General features: G+C 43.5%; 1 protein-coding gene across 1 annotated transcript in view; it reads right to left on the bottom strand.

The window, feature by feature from the left end:
- The window catches only part of FREM1 (FRAS1 related extracellular matrix 1), a 126,850-nt gene that overhangs the window by 83,466 nt on the left and 25,876 nt on the right, over positions 1 to 17,508 (bottom strand). Inside the window, exons 3-7 of the mRNA XM_025215527.1 lie at positions 11,716 to 11,810; positions 8,787 to 9,088; positions 8,111 to 8,307; positions 7,216 to 7,539; positions 4,350 to 4,458 (exon numbers count right to left, since the gene is read on the bottom strand). Of these exons, the coding sequence (XP_025071312.1) occupies positions 4,350 to 4,458; positions 7,216 to 7,539; positions 8,111 to 8,307; positions 8,787 to 9,088; positions 11,716 to 11,810 (1,027 nt within the window). The remainder of the gene's footprint in view (positions 1 to 4,349; positions 4,459 to 7,215; positions 7,540 to 8,110; positions 8,308 to 8,786; positions 9,089 to 11,715; positions 11,811 to 17,508) is intronic.

Below are 17,508 nucleotides of genomic sequence, written 5' to 3'. Positions count from 1 at the left end.
AGGAAGCTGCAGCAGTTGGTGTGTGCTCTTCCCGGACACCAACTGCTGCAGCTTCCTGAGCCTGACGAAGGGTTTTTGAACCCGAAAGCTTGCTTAATAACTATTCTCCAACCATTTGGGTTGGTCTAATAAAAGATATCAAATTCACCCAAGGAACCTTGTCTGCCTATATCCTTAGACCAACACGGCTACAACCTAAACCCCTTAACATCCTTATATCACTTTCTATTCTGCTGCTTATATTTTGTTCTTTAGCCTTTATATCTCTCTTGCAGAATTAAAATACAATCTGTTTCCCAGACCAACCCCTGCCTGTGTACTATCTTGACAATTTACATCAGCTAGTGACAATTCACAGTGTTTGGAAAATGTAAGGTTGTGTTTCATTAGTGGAGTATTCCAGCTTTCAAATTAATTTCTCTTGTCCATGAACCATAGCCAAAGTTTGTTGCCCTTTGGGGCATAGGACAGAGGTCCATGTTTTTCCTCAGGCATTCACTTCTGTTTGGGTTAGATAAAAAAGTAGGCCAAGTAATGTTCTTTTGAGTAACCCCTTCCACTGTGGCAGCAGTGCTGTGTCTTCTTCACGTCCTTCAGGTATACTATCCGCAGGTGCAGACTAGCGTAGAAGACAAAATAAGCTCTTGCTTTTAATTAACAGCACTGATATCTAGTACATATTTTCAGATTATGTTGTTAATTGTGTAAATGTACCAACAGTTTATAATGAATGTATATTTATAAGCATTAATATAAATGCATATTAATATATTAATATTGTCAAAGTAGCAAGGAAATCCAGACACACCTTTAACTGCTTTAAATTCCATCCTTCAACAGAATCCATTGGCCAGAGACAAGACAGAATAGCCTCTCAGTAAATGACAACAAAATATCTCCTGGGTCACATCAAACCTCACACTTATATTTTAAGTCCACCTATATTTATGATGTTCTGGTATGACATATTGCATACCATGGGCCACAGAATTTCTCCAAGGAACTCCTACATTAAGTCCATACCTTCTATCTCAATTAGGGCAAATCTATTAGAGGCTCCAGACAGAGTATCATGAAGAATGACAGCATATTGTTGTTGTTATTAACTGAATGCCCCACACTGGGTAAATTGCATATTATTTCTAGTCTAACTCCAGCTTCCAATTATTGAATTTTATTATGTCTTTTTTGACTAAGATGTTGAACAGTGTGGGCCCAAGGACTGAGCCCTGGAGAACCCCACTGCTCATATCCCTCCAGGTCGAAAAAGACCCGTCCACCACCACTCTCTGGGTGCGGCCCTCCAGCCAATTAGTGACCCATCTGAGTGTAGGTACCGATGCCACAGTCTCCTAGTTTTTTAATGAGAATGGGGTGAGAGACAGTGTCGAAGGCCTTCCTAAAGTCCAGAAAGACTATGTCCACCGTGACACCTGCGTCCAAGGATTTTGTGACCTGGTCATAGAAGGCCACCAGGTTGGTATGACAGGATCTGCCCCTAATGAACACATGTTGGTTGCCCCTAAGCATACAGTCCCCTGCTTGCCCCTCACAGATGTGCACCTGGATAATTTTCTCAAAGAGCTTCCCTAGGACCGAGGTAAGACTAACAGGCCTATAATTTCCTGGGTCCTCCTTCCTTTCTTTTTTGAAAATGGGGACCACATCGGCCCTTTTCCAGTCCTCTGGCACCTCACCAGAGCACCACAAGTGCTCGTAAAGCTGTGCCAGGGGTCCCGCAATGACCTCTGCTAATTCCCTCAGCACTCTGGGGTGGAGATCATCAGGACCTGCTGATTTGAACACATCCAGTCCCACCAGAAGTTCCCTGACTAGGTCCTCTCTGACTCTGGGCCTGGCTGTGCCTCCCCTGGGTCCATCGAGGATCCCGGTGCGGGGATGACCTGGTCCCTGCTCAGAAAAATGGAGGCAAAGAAATTCTTAAATAGGTTAGCTTTGTCATCTGGTGAGACCACCAAATTTCCTAGTGTGTCCTGCAGAGGCCCCGCATTATCCGGAACCTTCTTTTTACCCCCTATGTATTTAAAAAAGGATTTCTCATTATCCTTGATCCACTCTACATATAGAGTGGTCTTTTGTTCTAATTATATTTATATATACACATATATACACACACATATACACACATGAGAGAGAGAGAAAGAGAGAGAGAGTTGGGGGGGGGTCGATTACTTGGGCAATGCTTTATTGATATATTTACAATGTTAAAGCAATTTGGAAGCCTACCAGTGTCTCCATCATCATGATAAAATAAATTCTAAATATCTATATGTGTTGATGTGTACATTTGGTTTTCTTCTCACATAATGGGTGTGTGATGGAGGGATGTGGGGTTGCAGGAAGGGGATGGGAAGGGATGTAGGGGAAGGCAGGTGGGTGTGTGTGGGGGTGTGGAGGGATGTAGGGGGATGCAGGTTGGTGTGTGTGTAGGTGTGAGACGATTGTGGGGGGACTGTGGGTGTGGGAGGACCTTGTGGGGGGGTTGCTCAGGAGAAGTGGGTCCCCTGGCCCCCACCGGGTGCAGCCCCCCGACACAGCACGTGGACTGCCCCCCTCCCATGCAGGGCCACAGCCCCTATCCCCCACAGGATCCCAGGCACCCTGCAGGGCCACAGCCCCCTGTGCAGGGCCTACAACTTACCCCCTGCAGCAGCAGTAGGAGTGGAGCACTCTAAGCCTGCTGCTGCCAGCCCTCCTGCAGCACGGAGCAGCCTATAGTGGCTCAGAGCCAGCACTGCCTGTTCCACTCATCAGGGGCCAGTGCCACTCGCAGGGACTGCGTGTCATGCTGAGCTGGGTCCTGCCAGCACTGAGGCCGCTCACACCACCATGTCAGGCTGGTTCCATGGCGGCAGGACCCAGTGTGGCTGATATGACTCCCCAACTCGCCATTTCCTAGCCCCACATGGGCTGATATGCCCCGGGCCCCACACACCCATAGGGACAGCTCTGGGGCTGCCATACACCTGCTCCCCCACCCGGCAGCCATGGCACTGGTAGTAGCAGGCAATCGGGGCTGTGCAGGGCTGTGGCTCTGCTGCAGGCACAGTGGGCAGTGATGCAGCACTGTGTGACATGGGTTCTGTAGATTCTCAATGGACCTGGCCTGACCCATCCAAGGCCATGCACTAGCAGACCAGGCCAGGTCCATTCAGCATGTACGGAGCTCGGGTCACACAGCACCGCATCACTGCCTGCTGTGCCTGAGCCACAGCCATGCTGCCTGCTGCCACCGGTGCCACAGGGGCCAGGGTGGGGCAGGCATGTGGCAGCCCCCACTCAAGCCCCTCCACATACCCACCCACTGGGACATTCCCCTCCACCACTTCCCACACCCCCTGACCTCCCCCTTCACTCCCCATAGCCCACAACAACCCCCTCCACTCCCAACACCCCCCGACATCCCACTCCACTCTTGACACTCCCTGACATCCCCCTCCATTCCCCATAGCCCCCGACATCCTCCTCCACTCCCAACATCCCCTTGCCACTCCTCACACCCACCCACACCCATAAACCCTCCCACTCCACGTCCCTAACTTACCCTTGACAGCACCGGGGGCAGCAGTAGCACCACAGAGACACTGGCCAGAAACCAGAGCATCTCTCCTGGAGGACCAACTCCCAGGTTACCTCCAAGCATGGTCTGGGAGTGTATCTTGCCCCGCTGTTCTGCGGAGCTTTTTTTTTTTACCCCTGCATCCAGGGGTCTAATTTTGCTCCCATGCTGCAAGTTTGCAGCATGGGGAATGTTTTTTTGTTCTTGCATGTGCTTCTTGCAATGTCTCAAAGGGCTTTGAGACGCTGTAAGATACACGTGCACGCTCATGTGGATGAGCCCCATGTAGGCTATGGTCTGTTTATAGTTTAACTTTCTCATGATAAAATTAAATCAACTGAGCCTGAGTCACAGCAGCGGCCTACCCCACATGTGATTTGAAAACAAGGGGCTTCCCCCATGTTAAAGGTGGGGGGGAGAGACTTTATTTTAGAATTAAGTAAATATACTGTTCACCTGCACTACCTGTGCATCCTTTCAATGTACAGGTCACTTATGAAGCAAACAGCATATATAAAGAACTTGATTTTCCCTTGTGCCCAACTTTCTTTTTTTTATTCTGCACTTTCATGCTGCTTCAACTCTAACAGTTCTTCCGAGTACTATACAACTGCTTCACACCAAAAGAGGAAAAAATGGAAAAAACAGGTCTATATGACTCTATGCTTTGAGCTTCTTAAACTCTGACTCTATGCAACCCATATCCACCTCCAACATATCCAGCGTATTATACATGTCATAGCAAAATTTTAGTGAAATGAAATTTCACCTGTGTTCCATGAAACCCGAGGAGCATTTGTATCTGTTGTTCTAATAGAAATATGGACAGTGATTGGTGAACTCCTTTCAAAGTATAAGTCATGAATCTCAAACTCCACCTGTTAGATAAATAGACATACCTTCACTGAAGAAACAGGTTGAAATATCATTGCTTATGCATATCCAAAACCTATACTGAAGGTCACTGGAGGTCAGTGACCTTCTGAAGAATGGAGGTCACTTAAGAAGTTAAGATAGTATGATAACACATCTTAAGAGGTTCTGATAGTATGATAACAAACCTAATAAGGTTTAAGATGCTATTAAAACCTCTTGCTTTCTGGCAAATGGTCTGCTCAAAAAAATGGCCTATCTGGATAACATGGTTAAGGCCTGCCCCAGTTTCTATAGACAACAGCACATGAGGCAGTAATGTGGCTGGCATCACATCCAACCACCTTTGACTCTCTAGCCTGAATGATCAGATAACCATTTACAGTTGGGTTGGCTAGATACAGCCGTTGGCATAAGTCCAGAGTGAGGTTTCAAATTTACGCACTCTGAAAGCAAAGGAAGATGCCCTAAGCATCTTTCTACTCCCTAACCTGACTTTTTGTACCAAGTTTCTCTATTCTTTTATGTTGTGTTCCTGAAAGATAACTTATAGAAATCTTCTATCATATTAACAGGAGAAACACATTTTCTTTACCACTAGAGGAACTCACATAGAATTTTTGCAACAGTAAAATAAAATTTGAGACACATTTCCTGGATCAGAGATGCTTTTTAAGTCTGTGAGACATGGTATAGAAAAAAAATGAAGGAAAATTAAATACAAGAGGGACAGAAAATAAAAAAGTAATTTAAAATTGTTGAAGGTGTGTCCAACAATGCTGCAAGCAAAATGAAGGAGAGAAATTAAAATATTAGGCTGCTCTTGACTTGTAGTTTCCTAGGGTAGAGCTAGAATTCCTATGAAAGAGATTCCCTGGATTCTGGGAGCTTATAAACCCTGCTACCTTACTTTTATCAGCCTTAGGCACCGAAATATTTTACTGTAGGGATCTTGTCACTGTTTTCCCATCTATATCTTTATCAACTTATATAATATTGACTTCATATCCTCTCATGTGATTTCACCGTATTCACATGAGCCTTTTTCTGCAATTCTTGCTACCTACTTGGATCTCCAATTGGCTCTCCATCTCATTAGATGCTCCTTCTATCAAGGAAGGTTTTGAGCACAAAGTGCTTCTCATGTGCAACTGCAGGCTTTCTATTTGCTTTGTTTTTTCACTCGCTTGTTTCCTGGGTCTATAGACCTAGAAGTCCTTGGTTGCTCTCACAATTTCCCATTACCTCTTTCTATCCAGGGCATATTTTTCCCATACTACTAATTCACAGTAAGAACTCTTATGTCTCTCTCTCAGCATTATCCCTCCCATCTTCATCTTAATGTGTCATAGTGAACACAAAAATAATTGCTTTCTAAGACACAAAGCTGGCCTGTCTTCTGTCATTATAACCACATGTCCTATATAGGGAAGCTGGAATTTGACTACTAGGGTCTCCCAAACTAAAGCAGTTGCAATATATGTAAATTTACTGATCCACCAGGTTGGGGATTGGGTTGAAAGGTAATATCATTATCTCATTAAAAATAGTTAAGAAACTGTAAATGAAAATGGGGGAAAAAATTTCTGGTGTCAGTAAATTAATTAGTGAACAGTGAACACACACCTGATTTGGGTTTGATAGTAGTATATTGGTCAGAGAGTGATGAAGTACACTATACTGTACAGTATGCTGAGTTAGGTTGCATCTCAGTTTCAAAAGGTAGTAGAAAATATACACGGGACTTGAATAACAAATATGTGGCAATATAAAATACTGTATTTACTCACCTACCACACATACCCTTTACCCAACCATTAGTGATCCAAATTTGGTACATGTGTTTTAAGTGGGAAAAATTATTTTCTGTCCCATGGGGAAGCATGGAGAAGTTATAAAACCTTTTCTTCCTTGTCTTCCCCACCCCCAGCTGGCTACATTGAAGGAGAGGGAAGAATCCAGTGTTCAGCAGCAGTGTAGTTTTAGCTGTTTCCAGCCACTGCAAAACTGGCACTAGCTTTTGGCTGAGCATCAAAAAGCTGATGCTGGTCTAGCAGCAGCTGTGAGAGGGTTAAAACTTTAACTTTTACCTAAGCAGGAAAGGGTAAAAAAATGATCCAAAAGGTAGGCTCTATTCCTGTTCATGTGGCCATGAAAAAAAATTCTATTCATTTTGTCTTCCTAAAAGAAGGTGCATGTCTTATTTGGAGGGGTATATGAATATGGCATGAATAACTTCTATGAAAGAAGTTTCAAAAGAAAAAAAGACTTGTAATTGAGATCAGAATCAGGCCCACCTGCTTTATGTTATACAAAGAATTTGCCTTTAGACTGCGGAAATGATATGCAGTAGATATTTCCCTCAGTGAATATAAAGAAAACAGCTGTTGTACTAAAGTGAGAATGTGTTAAACTGCATATGAGAAAGTCAGTGCTAAAGATGTAGTGTGTGGGTAAATAAGTAGAGAGACAGGATTACGAAAATAACGTTTTGGTTTTTTATGGGGTCAGAAATATGATAAACTGTGGTCACGTGTCTATTTTTGCTTATAAAGTCACAGAATTTTTTTCTTGGGAGATCCAACAGTAATAGCAACAGTCACCTAAGAAAAACATAACTCAGATTTTACTTTCCTTATTCCATTTCATTAGGAAATATCATTTTGCTCGTAGATAAAAATTACAAATGAACACATGTATTTATAACATACTGATTCCTATAGGGAAAATAAATATCAGAGACTCATAAATCATAATGTTACCTCATAATTCCTCCTCTCTGTATGGCTGTTGTTTGGAGGCTGATATGCTATAAGCACCTCACTGAGATCTTTCCATGTGAAAGAGGTGATAGGCCTGGTGTGGTCTGACAGATGAGTGATGTAGCCCTGTGGTGGTTTCTTGGTAATGTTGAAAACTAGCAAGGATTTAGGTGTTTCACTGTCTTCAGCATCTATTGTTGCTGTTGTCACGGGACTCAAAATAAACTGGTCTACCTCCAAGACGAATGTTGCCATGAAGGCAGCTTTGGGGATCTGGTTGGGAATGGCACCTTTGATACGGACAGGGAGCCAGGCATACTCTGTCTGAGAGGAAAAAAGAGCTAAAGAGTCAGGACAACATATACAATTCAAATAAGATATTATAGGAATAAAGACTCAATTCAACAAAGCAGTTAAGTGTACGTTTCAGTCTTGTGGATCCATGTGCTTAAAGTGATATATATGTTTATTTCCTTTGCTGAGTTAGGTCTTAAAGAATTAACCCAATGGCTTTATTTTTTCCCCCAAATTTGGGACTTCAGTCTACTGTAGAATTATGGGAAAGGCAGTGTGATCTTGACCTCAGCTTGAAATCTCACGCAAAGCTATACACATGTAACTGATTTTTCATTTTGTTGACTGTACCAAAAAACAAACAAAAGAAAAACTGGTTTCAGTCAGATCAAACCAAAAGGATAATTTTTCTTTCTAGCATACTTATATTAAAAATAAATTGTTTTGGTTGAAGAAAATATTTCATTCAACCCACTGTGAAAATATTTGATTAATGACTTCAGTAGAATTAACAGAGAGATTACTTTGTCTCTTCATAGGAATACAGACATGAGTGAGTAGAGTAAAATATTAGGCAGTACACTATTATGAAGAATTCTACCTTGTGCAGAATTTTGCTTCTGCTGTCCATGAGATCCAGTCGGATAGGAATATAATCAATGTCGGGTGAAGGAGGATCAAGATGCTGATACCGAATCCCAGTCAGCAGAAATTCCCCGCAGCTCATTTTGGTGATTTGAATGGTCTTCAGTCCTGGAGTGCAGTTCCCATTCCTGCAGCTCTGGGCTGCTCTCTGCTCTGTAACCCAATAGAAGCTGACATAAAAGATTTGTTTGAACATAAACTTGATCAACTAACACCCCAAAGCTCAGTCAGCATAGTTAAGCAAAACACAACATATGACTCTTCTCCTACCTCACTTATACAAAACAACAATTTTGTTGTGTTGACTGACATTTATTTTTCAACTTCAACCTTACTTGCTTTTTTGTGTCTCCTGTGCTTTAGTGTACTCACTGCCTATAAGAGGCCTTAGAAAGCTTACTGAAGACCATTCTGTGAAGTACTAGTCATCTTCAACTTCACTCACATTACAGTCCTCTTTCTTCTTGGCTTTTTTTTCAGAAACAATTATTGCTGTGCACTAAATTTCATATCACTCTGTGTGTTGTAAGTGATGGGTCTTAGCAATGTGTGTGAAGTGATTTATTGTTGCATGCATTCTGTCTACTCTCACTGTGAATGTTCCTAATGCAAACAATGTAAACATATCATACTAGAAGTGGAAAAGAAGCTATGTGGTTGGTCTCCACGAGGTTCTTCCTGTTGAGGTTCTCCAATGACAACTTGACCATGGGCTGGTAGATGAGTTTCTAAGGAGGCCATTGAAATGACACACTCTAGGTTTATCCTCCTGTCATAGTCAAAAGTGAGCACATTCCTGTCAATCACTCTGGACAGTCCATAAAACTCAGGGACTTCCAAGATGTTGGAACTCATTTTGATGACATTGCAGTCTGGCTCAAGTAACTGCACCTGAAGAGTGAATGTTTCTGTGAATGTTTCAGTTTCTGTAAACCTACAGAGAATAAAAAAATAAAGAAAAACTTAGTAATACTTCATTCCCACTTCCTCCATTATCAATAAACTGAGCATTATCCTTAGTTGCCTTTCTGTTCCCTTGGCAAATCTCCTTATCACCATATAACTACAGCTCACATATGAAGAACCTGCATAGAGATACAGAATGCTTCTCATGACTTGATCTGATATCATGCCTGGAGACAGAGTTTTTTTCCATTGACTACACAAACTCTACTAATTTGATTGTCACCATGCAGAGGAAATTAGGGCAAGGGCTTCAGGAAACAACCTCAGGCAGGGAAAAACTCTAATGTTATGTCTGTGGTCATTTAAGTTAGCAGTAAAGAAGTTTGAACCATACCCAATGGATGTATCCTATGTAAGAAACACTGGGTGGAAATGCTACCTACTTACATGCCACCTCTACAACACTGCCAGTATGTGCTACTGCTTCAGGTCTGTCACTGCTGAAATATTATCAGAGCTCTCTCATCTGTATTATTTCATCTCCCTTTTCTGAGGGGTCTTCAGATCTCAGATTTCCAAGCTCCAGTAGGGGGAGAATACAAGATCACTCTCCTCCTCAAACAACTCCACTGAATGCCATTGATTTCAGGATTCAGTTTGGAATTGCTCTCCTTGTTGATTTAACTCTGTAGAAACTTGCTATTACTCATCTCAGGGACCTTGTTTCTCTCTCTCCCTCCCTCCAACCCAGAGGCGACGTGTAGGGGGTGCACACGGGTGCATGCGCACCCCCCCAAGCGTGGTGGTGCGCCCCCAGGTTGGCGCTTGCTATGCCCCCCCGCCGCTGACAGCACTGGCAGCATCTGCAGGAGCTCCCCCACTTACCACCACCATGCTCCCGCCACCACTGCGATCCCGCTGCCACTGTGCCCCCCCAGCTGCTGAAGGCACGCGTCATTCATGCTCCAACCCAACTCCAGCTTAGGCAGCTGGGTCTCAGAGTGGAGTTTATTAGCACACTGCCTGTCTTGCATGCATACCAGCTGAGCCTCTGGCTTCTTTACTATTCATTCCATCCAGGAAGAGCACACACCAACTGCAGGGGCTTCCTCAGCCTGACAAAGGGTTTTTAAACCTGAAAGCTTGCTAAAAAAAGTTTTTTTCCAACTATTTAAGTTGGTCTAATAAAAGATATCAGATTCACTCAAAGAACCTCATCTGCCTTGGCACAAGTTAAGTGCTTAAGTTTCCTATACTTTAGCATTTCTGAGATTCACAACAGTCAGCATGCTCTTAGCTGCAGATAATGGGAGACACTGAAGTGAGGGTTGAGTCTGAAATCCCACTCTCTCTCCCAAACTTAATGTGAAATTGGGACCACACCTAGCTTTAGACTCCTAAGTCACTCCTTAACATGCAGGCTTTTGGCTCACTTTTTTCTTTTAAGTGGGTAGATAAGTGGTAATTTTTACGTAATATTCTGCTGGTTAGAGATGGCTCACTCCAGAAGTGGAAGAGCTGGGTTATACCCCTTCTCAGCCAAAAGTATTCAAAGCCATATCTTCCATTACCCAGGAGACTACCCTAACTAACAGGCTAGAGTGAGTGGTGCTCAGGGCAGGGTTCTCCCTTCCTGCTGGAGATGGGCCACTGTACAGAAAGGGGTGTAATATGGAACAAGAAAGGGAATTAGCAGAGGAGAGCTTGGCAGTAGCCCAGTGATGTGAGCACTTGCCTGGAAGTAAAGAAAACTTGAAGTTTGGTCCCTGTAATAGCACGGGCTTTGCTAAATGCTAATAGCAAGAGTTTTGTATGCTGACTCCATAGTAGGCCGGCGAAACAGCACTTAACTTTTTGCTCTGTAAGCGTGACCAAACCATGAACCTAGATAGTAGAATGTTGTAATACAGTGGAATGTGGTAAACACCAGGTGTGTTGGATCACAACTCATCCCCAAATTCTTAGCTTGAGATAACCAAATCCCTAGTTTGAAATAACGTTATTTACTCCAGACTATATAAGATGTACATTCTTAAGTTACGATGAGTTCCTCCACTCTGGCAAGAGATCTAGCTTGTGCGGAGCCCCGGCACAGGCTATCGCATCCCCAGGATCAGGACACTCCAGGGTCATGGGGAACTATGCGGGGCGGCGGCTGCCACCTAGAGCCAATGTAAAATGACCATCCTCTCTGCTCTGTCCTATTGCCTGCCTCTGTGAGCATCCTTAAATAAAGCTTTGCAAGGGTGAGAACAACCATAAGTACGTCCTTTGTTCAAGCGCGGGGAATCTTCTGAACCCAGTAGTTCATTCTAAGACAGTCCCCGATCACAACATTGTCCATGCATTTTATCTAATGACTCCTTAATGAAAGATACATGAGTAGTCCCTGGAGTAGGGGTCCATAATGTTTATCAATATTCATGAATACATTACCAGAGCATTTCTGAAACATGTTTTGACAGATAATGCCATAAACAGATGCCTGGCTATTGATTAATAATTATTTCCTAATTATTTACTAAGCATATCTAAGTAGCTACTGCAGACAAGTGCAGAAGATGCTTTTTAACCTGAAAAATGGGATGCTTGTTCTCCATAAGAAACACATGTTTTTCTAGTAATAACAATGTATGACAATCCAGTGCTGCTTACCTGTACAGCCTAAGCCTGACTGAGTCTTCATCTAAAATGGGACAGCCATTGTGAGTATACTTGACTTCATCAGGAAGGAAATGACAGTCAAAAATCTAGTGAGGGGAAAAAAGTTGGCAAATAAATGTGGTTGAGAATGCTAACTGAACGTCCAATTCTTATCTATTTGTCTGAGAAATGGACTGAAGCTAAAGGTACTTTTTAGAGAGTTGTTAGTCAGTGTTACCAAGGGAAACCCAGAAACCAGGATACTACTGGTATGCCATGATTAGAAATACAGAAAAACATAACTTAGTTTTAGTCAGTAATATGGCCCCAATTCAGCAAATCAATTATATATGCACTAAGCCCCACTGTAATCAATGAGAAGAGTGGATTTCAGCACATGCCTAAAAACTTTGCTGAATCAGCATCTACTTCCTGAAGATAAATGATGACATGCATTACACGTGAGTTTGATGGCAGCATCAGTTATTAAGAGCACTGAATACATCCAGTATTTAAGTGCTTGTAACTCTGCTAGATCTTAGGGCTAAGTACAGAAGTTCAAAAAGCCTGAGGTAGAATCAGTTCAATCTTTGCACATTTTTCTAAGCTGCATAGCTTTACAAAAAAAGAAAGAAAGAAAGAAACCCCGAACTCACCAGCTGCTGCAGCAGCCTCAGGGCTTCTGGGGGCTCATGGAAGAGCCCCCCATGTGGTGTGGGCCTGTGGGGAGCAATGGCCATTTCTCCCCTCACCAGACACAAGCCGGTGATCCCAGGGTTTTTTGTTTTTTTAAAGAGCTGGGAGCTGGGGTGGGCAGGGCAGCCATGGTGGGGGCTGGGAGAGTGGGCGGGGGCTGGGGGGCTCGTAACGGAGCCCCCACATGGCAGGGGGCAGCAGAGATTGCCCCCCGCCCCCCCGCCATGCAACAGCTGGTGAATCGGGGCTTTATTTTTCCAGGGAGTTGGGAGCTGGAGCAGGCAAGGCAGCCATTGAGAGCGGGCTGGGAATGGGGTCTGTGTGATTCAGAGTTTTGGCTGATTCAGCAGCAGCCGAATCTGCAAATCAGATTCAGCCGAATTGATTCAGGACAGTGGTTTGTATCACCAAATTGAATCACTGTCCCCTGAATAGGCCGAATCCAACTCCAAAGCAAATACTAGCTGCTTTGCACAGGCCTAGCTCTTGTACCTCTGTGCATTAGAGCAGGGAATTCATGTTTTGTGGGGGCACAGCCTCTGCATCAGGAATGTAACTTTTGACATCCCTATTACATCTCACCCTTTCTTTCCACTCTAGTTCTAAGCCCTTGAATAATCACTGTTTTCACGTATGCCTAGAAGAGTCTTGCTAGAGCTTAACAGCTAAAATCTTTGACTTTTCTCTGACTGACATATAATGAATAGTCATCATGTAAATTGTCCACTGCTTAACATTTCTTTTATGTTATCTCTCTTTCCTGTCTCTTTCTTGAAACAAGGAGACTCATAACATGTACTTGCAGATACGCTCCTATTGCTTGGCTGTCTGTTCTCTCGCATATCCTTCTGATCTTCAACTTAAACAGGCTACTTTAAGAGTCTACAAAAAACTGCTTACCTTCAATTCACTACCAATTTTAAGGACATTTATGACCCCTGTAAGCCAAGTCTTAAGTCCAGAAGGCCATTTTTGAGTGTAGGAAAAGAGCTTAAGGACAAAAATTTTGACATCAAGGAAAAATGGATCCAGCAATGGAGCACAATTGATATTATTAATACATTTCTTATTATGGACCCCACATCTAAAACCTCTGGCTTTGCTCTACCAAGGCAGAGCTAGACAATGTTGAACAGGGTTCATACTGGACAAGGTAGATGTAATTAACTATTACATAAATGGATTTTTTTATTAAAGACCCCAAGTAACGTCCAAACTATAGTATACATCAGGGAGGAATGTTCTATTTATCATTTTAATGGTTCAGTTGAAGACCTGCACCAGGCTCCTAACAATTCTTTGCAATGGATATCAAATATAAAACGGTCACTCTAACCTTATCCCTCAGTGCCATTGTTTATAGCTTGTTTGGTCTTTTCACCACTGTATTCTATAGGAATAAATAAATAAATCTCTTTCTTACACACACACACCTACCTCTTACACATCTCTGTTCTCACTGACCATGTGCCAGGCACAGCTCCTAGCACTGGTCATATTGGCCATATACTCACCTTGCAGACCTCCTATGTCTGCCAAATGCCATCCTGATTAGAGTTACTATATGTCCAGGTTTTCCTGAACATGTCCTTTTTGGGGGGTCCTCCCATCTCCATCTGGACAGTTTTTTTAAATATCAGCAAATGTCCAGGATTTTGCTCTGCCTCTGCTCAGCATTGAAGTTTTTCCTGGCACTTCCCGGCTTGCCCTAGCAAGGAGGTGCTTGGTGCTGGGGAGAGTAGAGGGGGGGCATGACTGGAGGCAGGATGCACACCACTGAGACTGCAGCAGGGTGGGGGAGATGGGGGAGGCTCCTGCCTCTCCAGTGTGGGAAGGTGGTGAAGGGGCCTGTTTTGGGGCAGAGGGAGCTGCATAGCCATGCTGGTGCCTGTGCTTGCAGACGCAGGGCAGCTGGGAGATGCTGCAAGGTGGGAGGGGCGGGGGCAGGAGGCTATGGGTTGGAAGTGAGGGGCACCAGCAGGGCGGGGGAAGGCAGGGGACTGTGGGTTGGGAGTGAGTGGCACCAGCAGGTCTGGGGGGGCTGTGGCTTGGGAGTGAGGGGCACCAGAGGGGCGGGGAACTGTGAGTTGGGAGTGCGTAGTACAGGCCATGCCAGGGGCTGTGGGTCAGGAGTGAGGGCTATCAATAGGGGTTGGGGGGGATTGCAGGTTGGGAATGAGGGGCTCCAGCATGGTTTGTGGGGGTGGCATTGTGGGTCAGGAGGGATAGCAGGAGGGCTGGGGGGGTTGTGGCTTGGGAGTGGAGAGCAGGGGCAGGGTACGGACATATCACTGCCCCCAACTGCTCCCTAACAAGTGTCGTCTTTTTTAAACCTGGAAATATGGTAACCCTAATCCTGATGGAGCCACTAGCCATAATTCCTTCAGTCCTGAGCTATGGGGGCAAAGACATGGACAACCTTCATTCTGGCATGTCGTAAGTTTGGAGACATGTAGTTTTGTGCATCATTTATTTATAGTTAATTTGCAAGAGACAGTTCTCTCCTTACAGGATCAGGATGGGTCAGAAGTATCAGCTATTCAACATGCAGCATTAGGTAACATGAACCCTTGAACTGCAGAAGAGTTATTCAATAACTTTGGATTAAAAATTGGCCTTTAGTTCTCTCAACAGAATCCACAAAACTGTGATTTACATTATTTTTGTACCACGTATGCACTGGCATTGCACTGACTCACAATTTTAAATAATGACAATGTGAACTTTTGCTGAGCATTGTTCTCGTGAGACCTAAAGTTGAGTGGTAACTGTCATATCTGAGTGACTTTCAAATATATACCCTGGCTTTCATCTGCATAGCAAATGCAATACAAAGAGTATTAATAACCACTAACCCAAAAACAAAAGGGTTCATTTACCCTCATAGAATAAACACGAGTTAAGAGTATTTAATCTGCCAACTGCATTCCTATTGACTACAATAACCTGGATGAACAGCATGATTGAACAGCGTGATTGAAGCAAATGTTCTAGCCTTTACCTGTGCTTAATGTTTAGAAAAGGAATGTGACAGATGTTTGCTAGAATGTGCTGGCTTCTTGGTTGGTTACCCTACTCTTTGGAAGTTCTGTTTTTTGCAATCTCTTGCCTATGTTTGAAAAAAACTAAGTAACCATAAGTGCATACCTCACAATTTTTCAATATGCAACAGAAAAAGAATCCTGCCGCTCGTTGTTTTTGCTTTTACTGTTAAGTTTAATTAATCTACATACATTGATAAGAGCCATATAAGAAAAGGTTTTGTATTACAAAGAGGAATGCTATTTAAGTACTCTTTTAACTACAGAGAAACTGCTAAATATTGTCCTCAAATCATAACTTTTGAAAGGGGAAACTCAGCTGGAGTCAGAAGAGTTATCCCAGACAGCAAGTACATAGACTATATAAGTAAAATTGTTGTATGTACCAGCTCCCCATAGTTTTATATTTATATTATACTAAGCATCAGAATCTCTGCTACTGTAAATTAACAAGGGTCCTTCAAAGTTTTGCCATTGAACATCTAATCCTAGTGGCCGAGATCCCAGTTTTCCTCCTGCTAGTGTATTTCTATTTATAGGCACTGCAATCCTCTAAAGATAAATCTATCACATTAATAGGTGCTTCGGGGGGGGGGGGGGGGGGGGGTGTTTTTTTTTTTTTTTTTTTTTTTTTACAAGATATCATTAGCTCCTCTTCCTAATTGATAACAAGGGAGATAAAAACATTTTTTAAAAATGAAGGACCTTCCTTCAGCATAGGCCTCCAACTATTGATACACAGTGATTATAAAAAAAAGACACAATCTGCTTTGCTAAAAGAAACATCTGTTTTATGTTTCCTAATATGTTTTCCTTTTATATGAACAGGCAACTGTAATTGTCTATAAATTTACTAAGTAAAACAAAGGAGAGCTAAATCTTTTCCTAATTACTGTCTTGCTTAGTTTTTTTCCACTTCAACTGCTTTTCAATTACAATTTATAATTAAATTGTCACACATTCTTAGCACATTACTCACTTTAATGACAGTAAACCAGATCAAACCAGAGACATTTCCTGACTGCAGTATTTCCTGGTTGAAAGAGCAGGCTCAGCACTGCCAGGGACAGGATTCTGCCATCTTTACTCAAGGGTGGTAAATGCTTAAATAGCCCAGGCAAGTGCTTGGGACTCTGACTCCCAGAGTCATGTGATTACATCAGAAACTCTCATTAAAAAAACTGACAATGGCTTTAAGCTCTCATAGTTGAAAAAACTAAAAGAAAGCTTGACCTGATGCAGTCATATTCGCCTATCTGCAGACAAGTGTCAGCAAAAGAATGAGCATCAGTCACTACAGTGGAGCTGTGTAACTCCAAGTTTACCATCAGATCAAAGCAACCTCCTCCAGGCCAGATTAGAGTAACTGGGCCCAGTTGCTCCTACTTTTGGTACATATGATAGATATCCTGTATGTCAGGAACAGGGCTGTAGACACGGAGGCTAGGGACAGACGTTACACATAAACTGGATTAAGTGATCAGAAACTGGTTTAAACCTGTAACAGAACAGATGTTCAGTGCACATAAACCAGTTGGAAAATGGCAGAAACCAGTTTGAGATAAACCTGGATGAATGTAGTATCAGACTTAACTGATTTGGGTCAAACCAGTGTATGCAATGTCTGCCCTAGATCCCTTGCTGGTTTAAGTTAAATCAGAGTCCCCCAGAGTCCCCCACCAAGTATGCTTTCTGGGCTGGGTGGGGCTCTCTGCTCCATAGCAGAGCTGGCCCCTCCCCTTTGCTGCCAGGCCAGAGCTCCGGCAGAGACTTGCAGGCACAGTAGGGTCTGCTGGCTTCCGCGTGCCCCACTTCCCCCCTCCCCCTTACCACTCACTGCTTAAGCAGAGATCCCTTCCTCCTCTCTGCCACAGCACAAACCATAGCCAGAATGTGGTATGCTACGTAAGGCTGTATAAGGCTCCAGCAGAGACTGCAGACACAGCAGGGTCTGCCTGGATTCTCCTGACTTACCCCACTGCTGCTCAAGCAGGAAATCCCCCCCTTCCCTCCCTCTCATCTCCCACAGCACAGACCCCAGGCACATGGACCCTAGGCATGTGGTATG

The sequence above is a fragment of the Alligator sinensis genome, unplaced genomic scaffold (genome assembly GCF_000455745.1).
Source record: "Alligator sinensis unplaced genomic scaffold, ASM45574v1 scaffold185_1, whole genome shotgun sequence".
NCBI lineage: Eukaryota > Metazoa > Chordata > Crocodylia > Alligatoridae > Alligator > Alligator sinensis.
The sequence above is the reverse complement of the archived record's forward strand: the minus strand, read 5'-3'. Positions and strand labels throughout refer to the sequence as shown.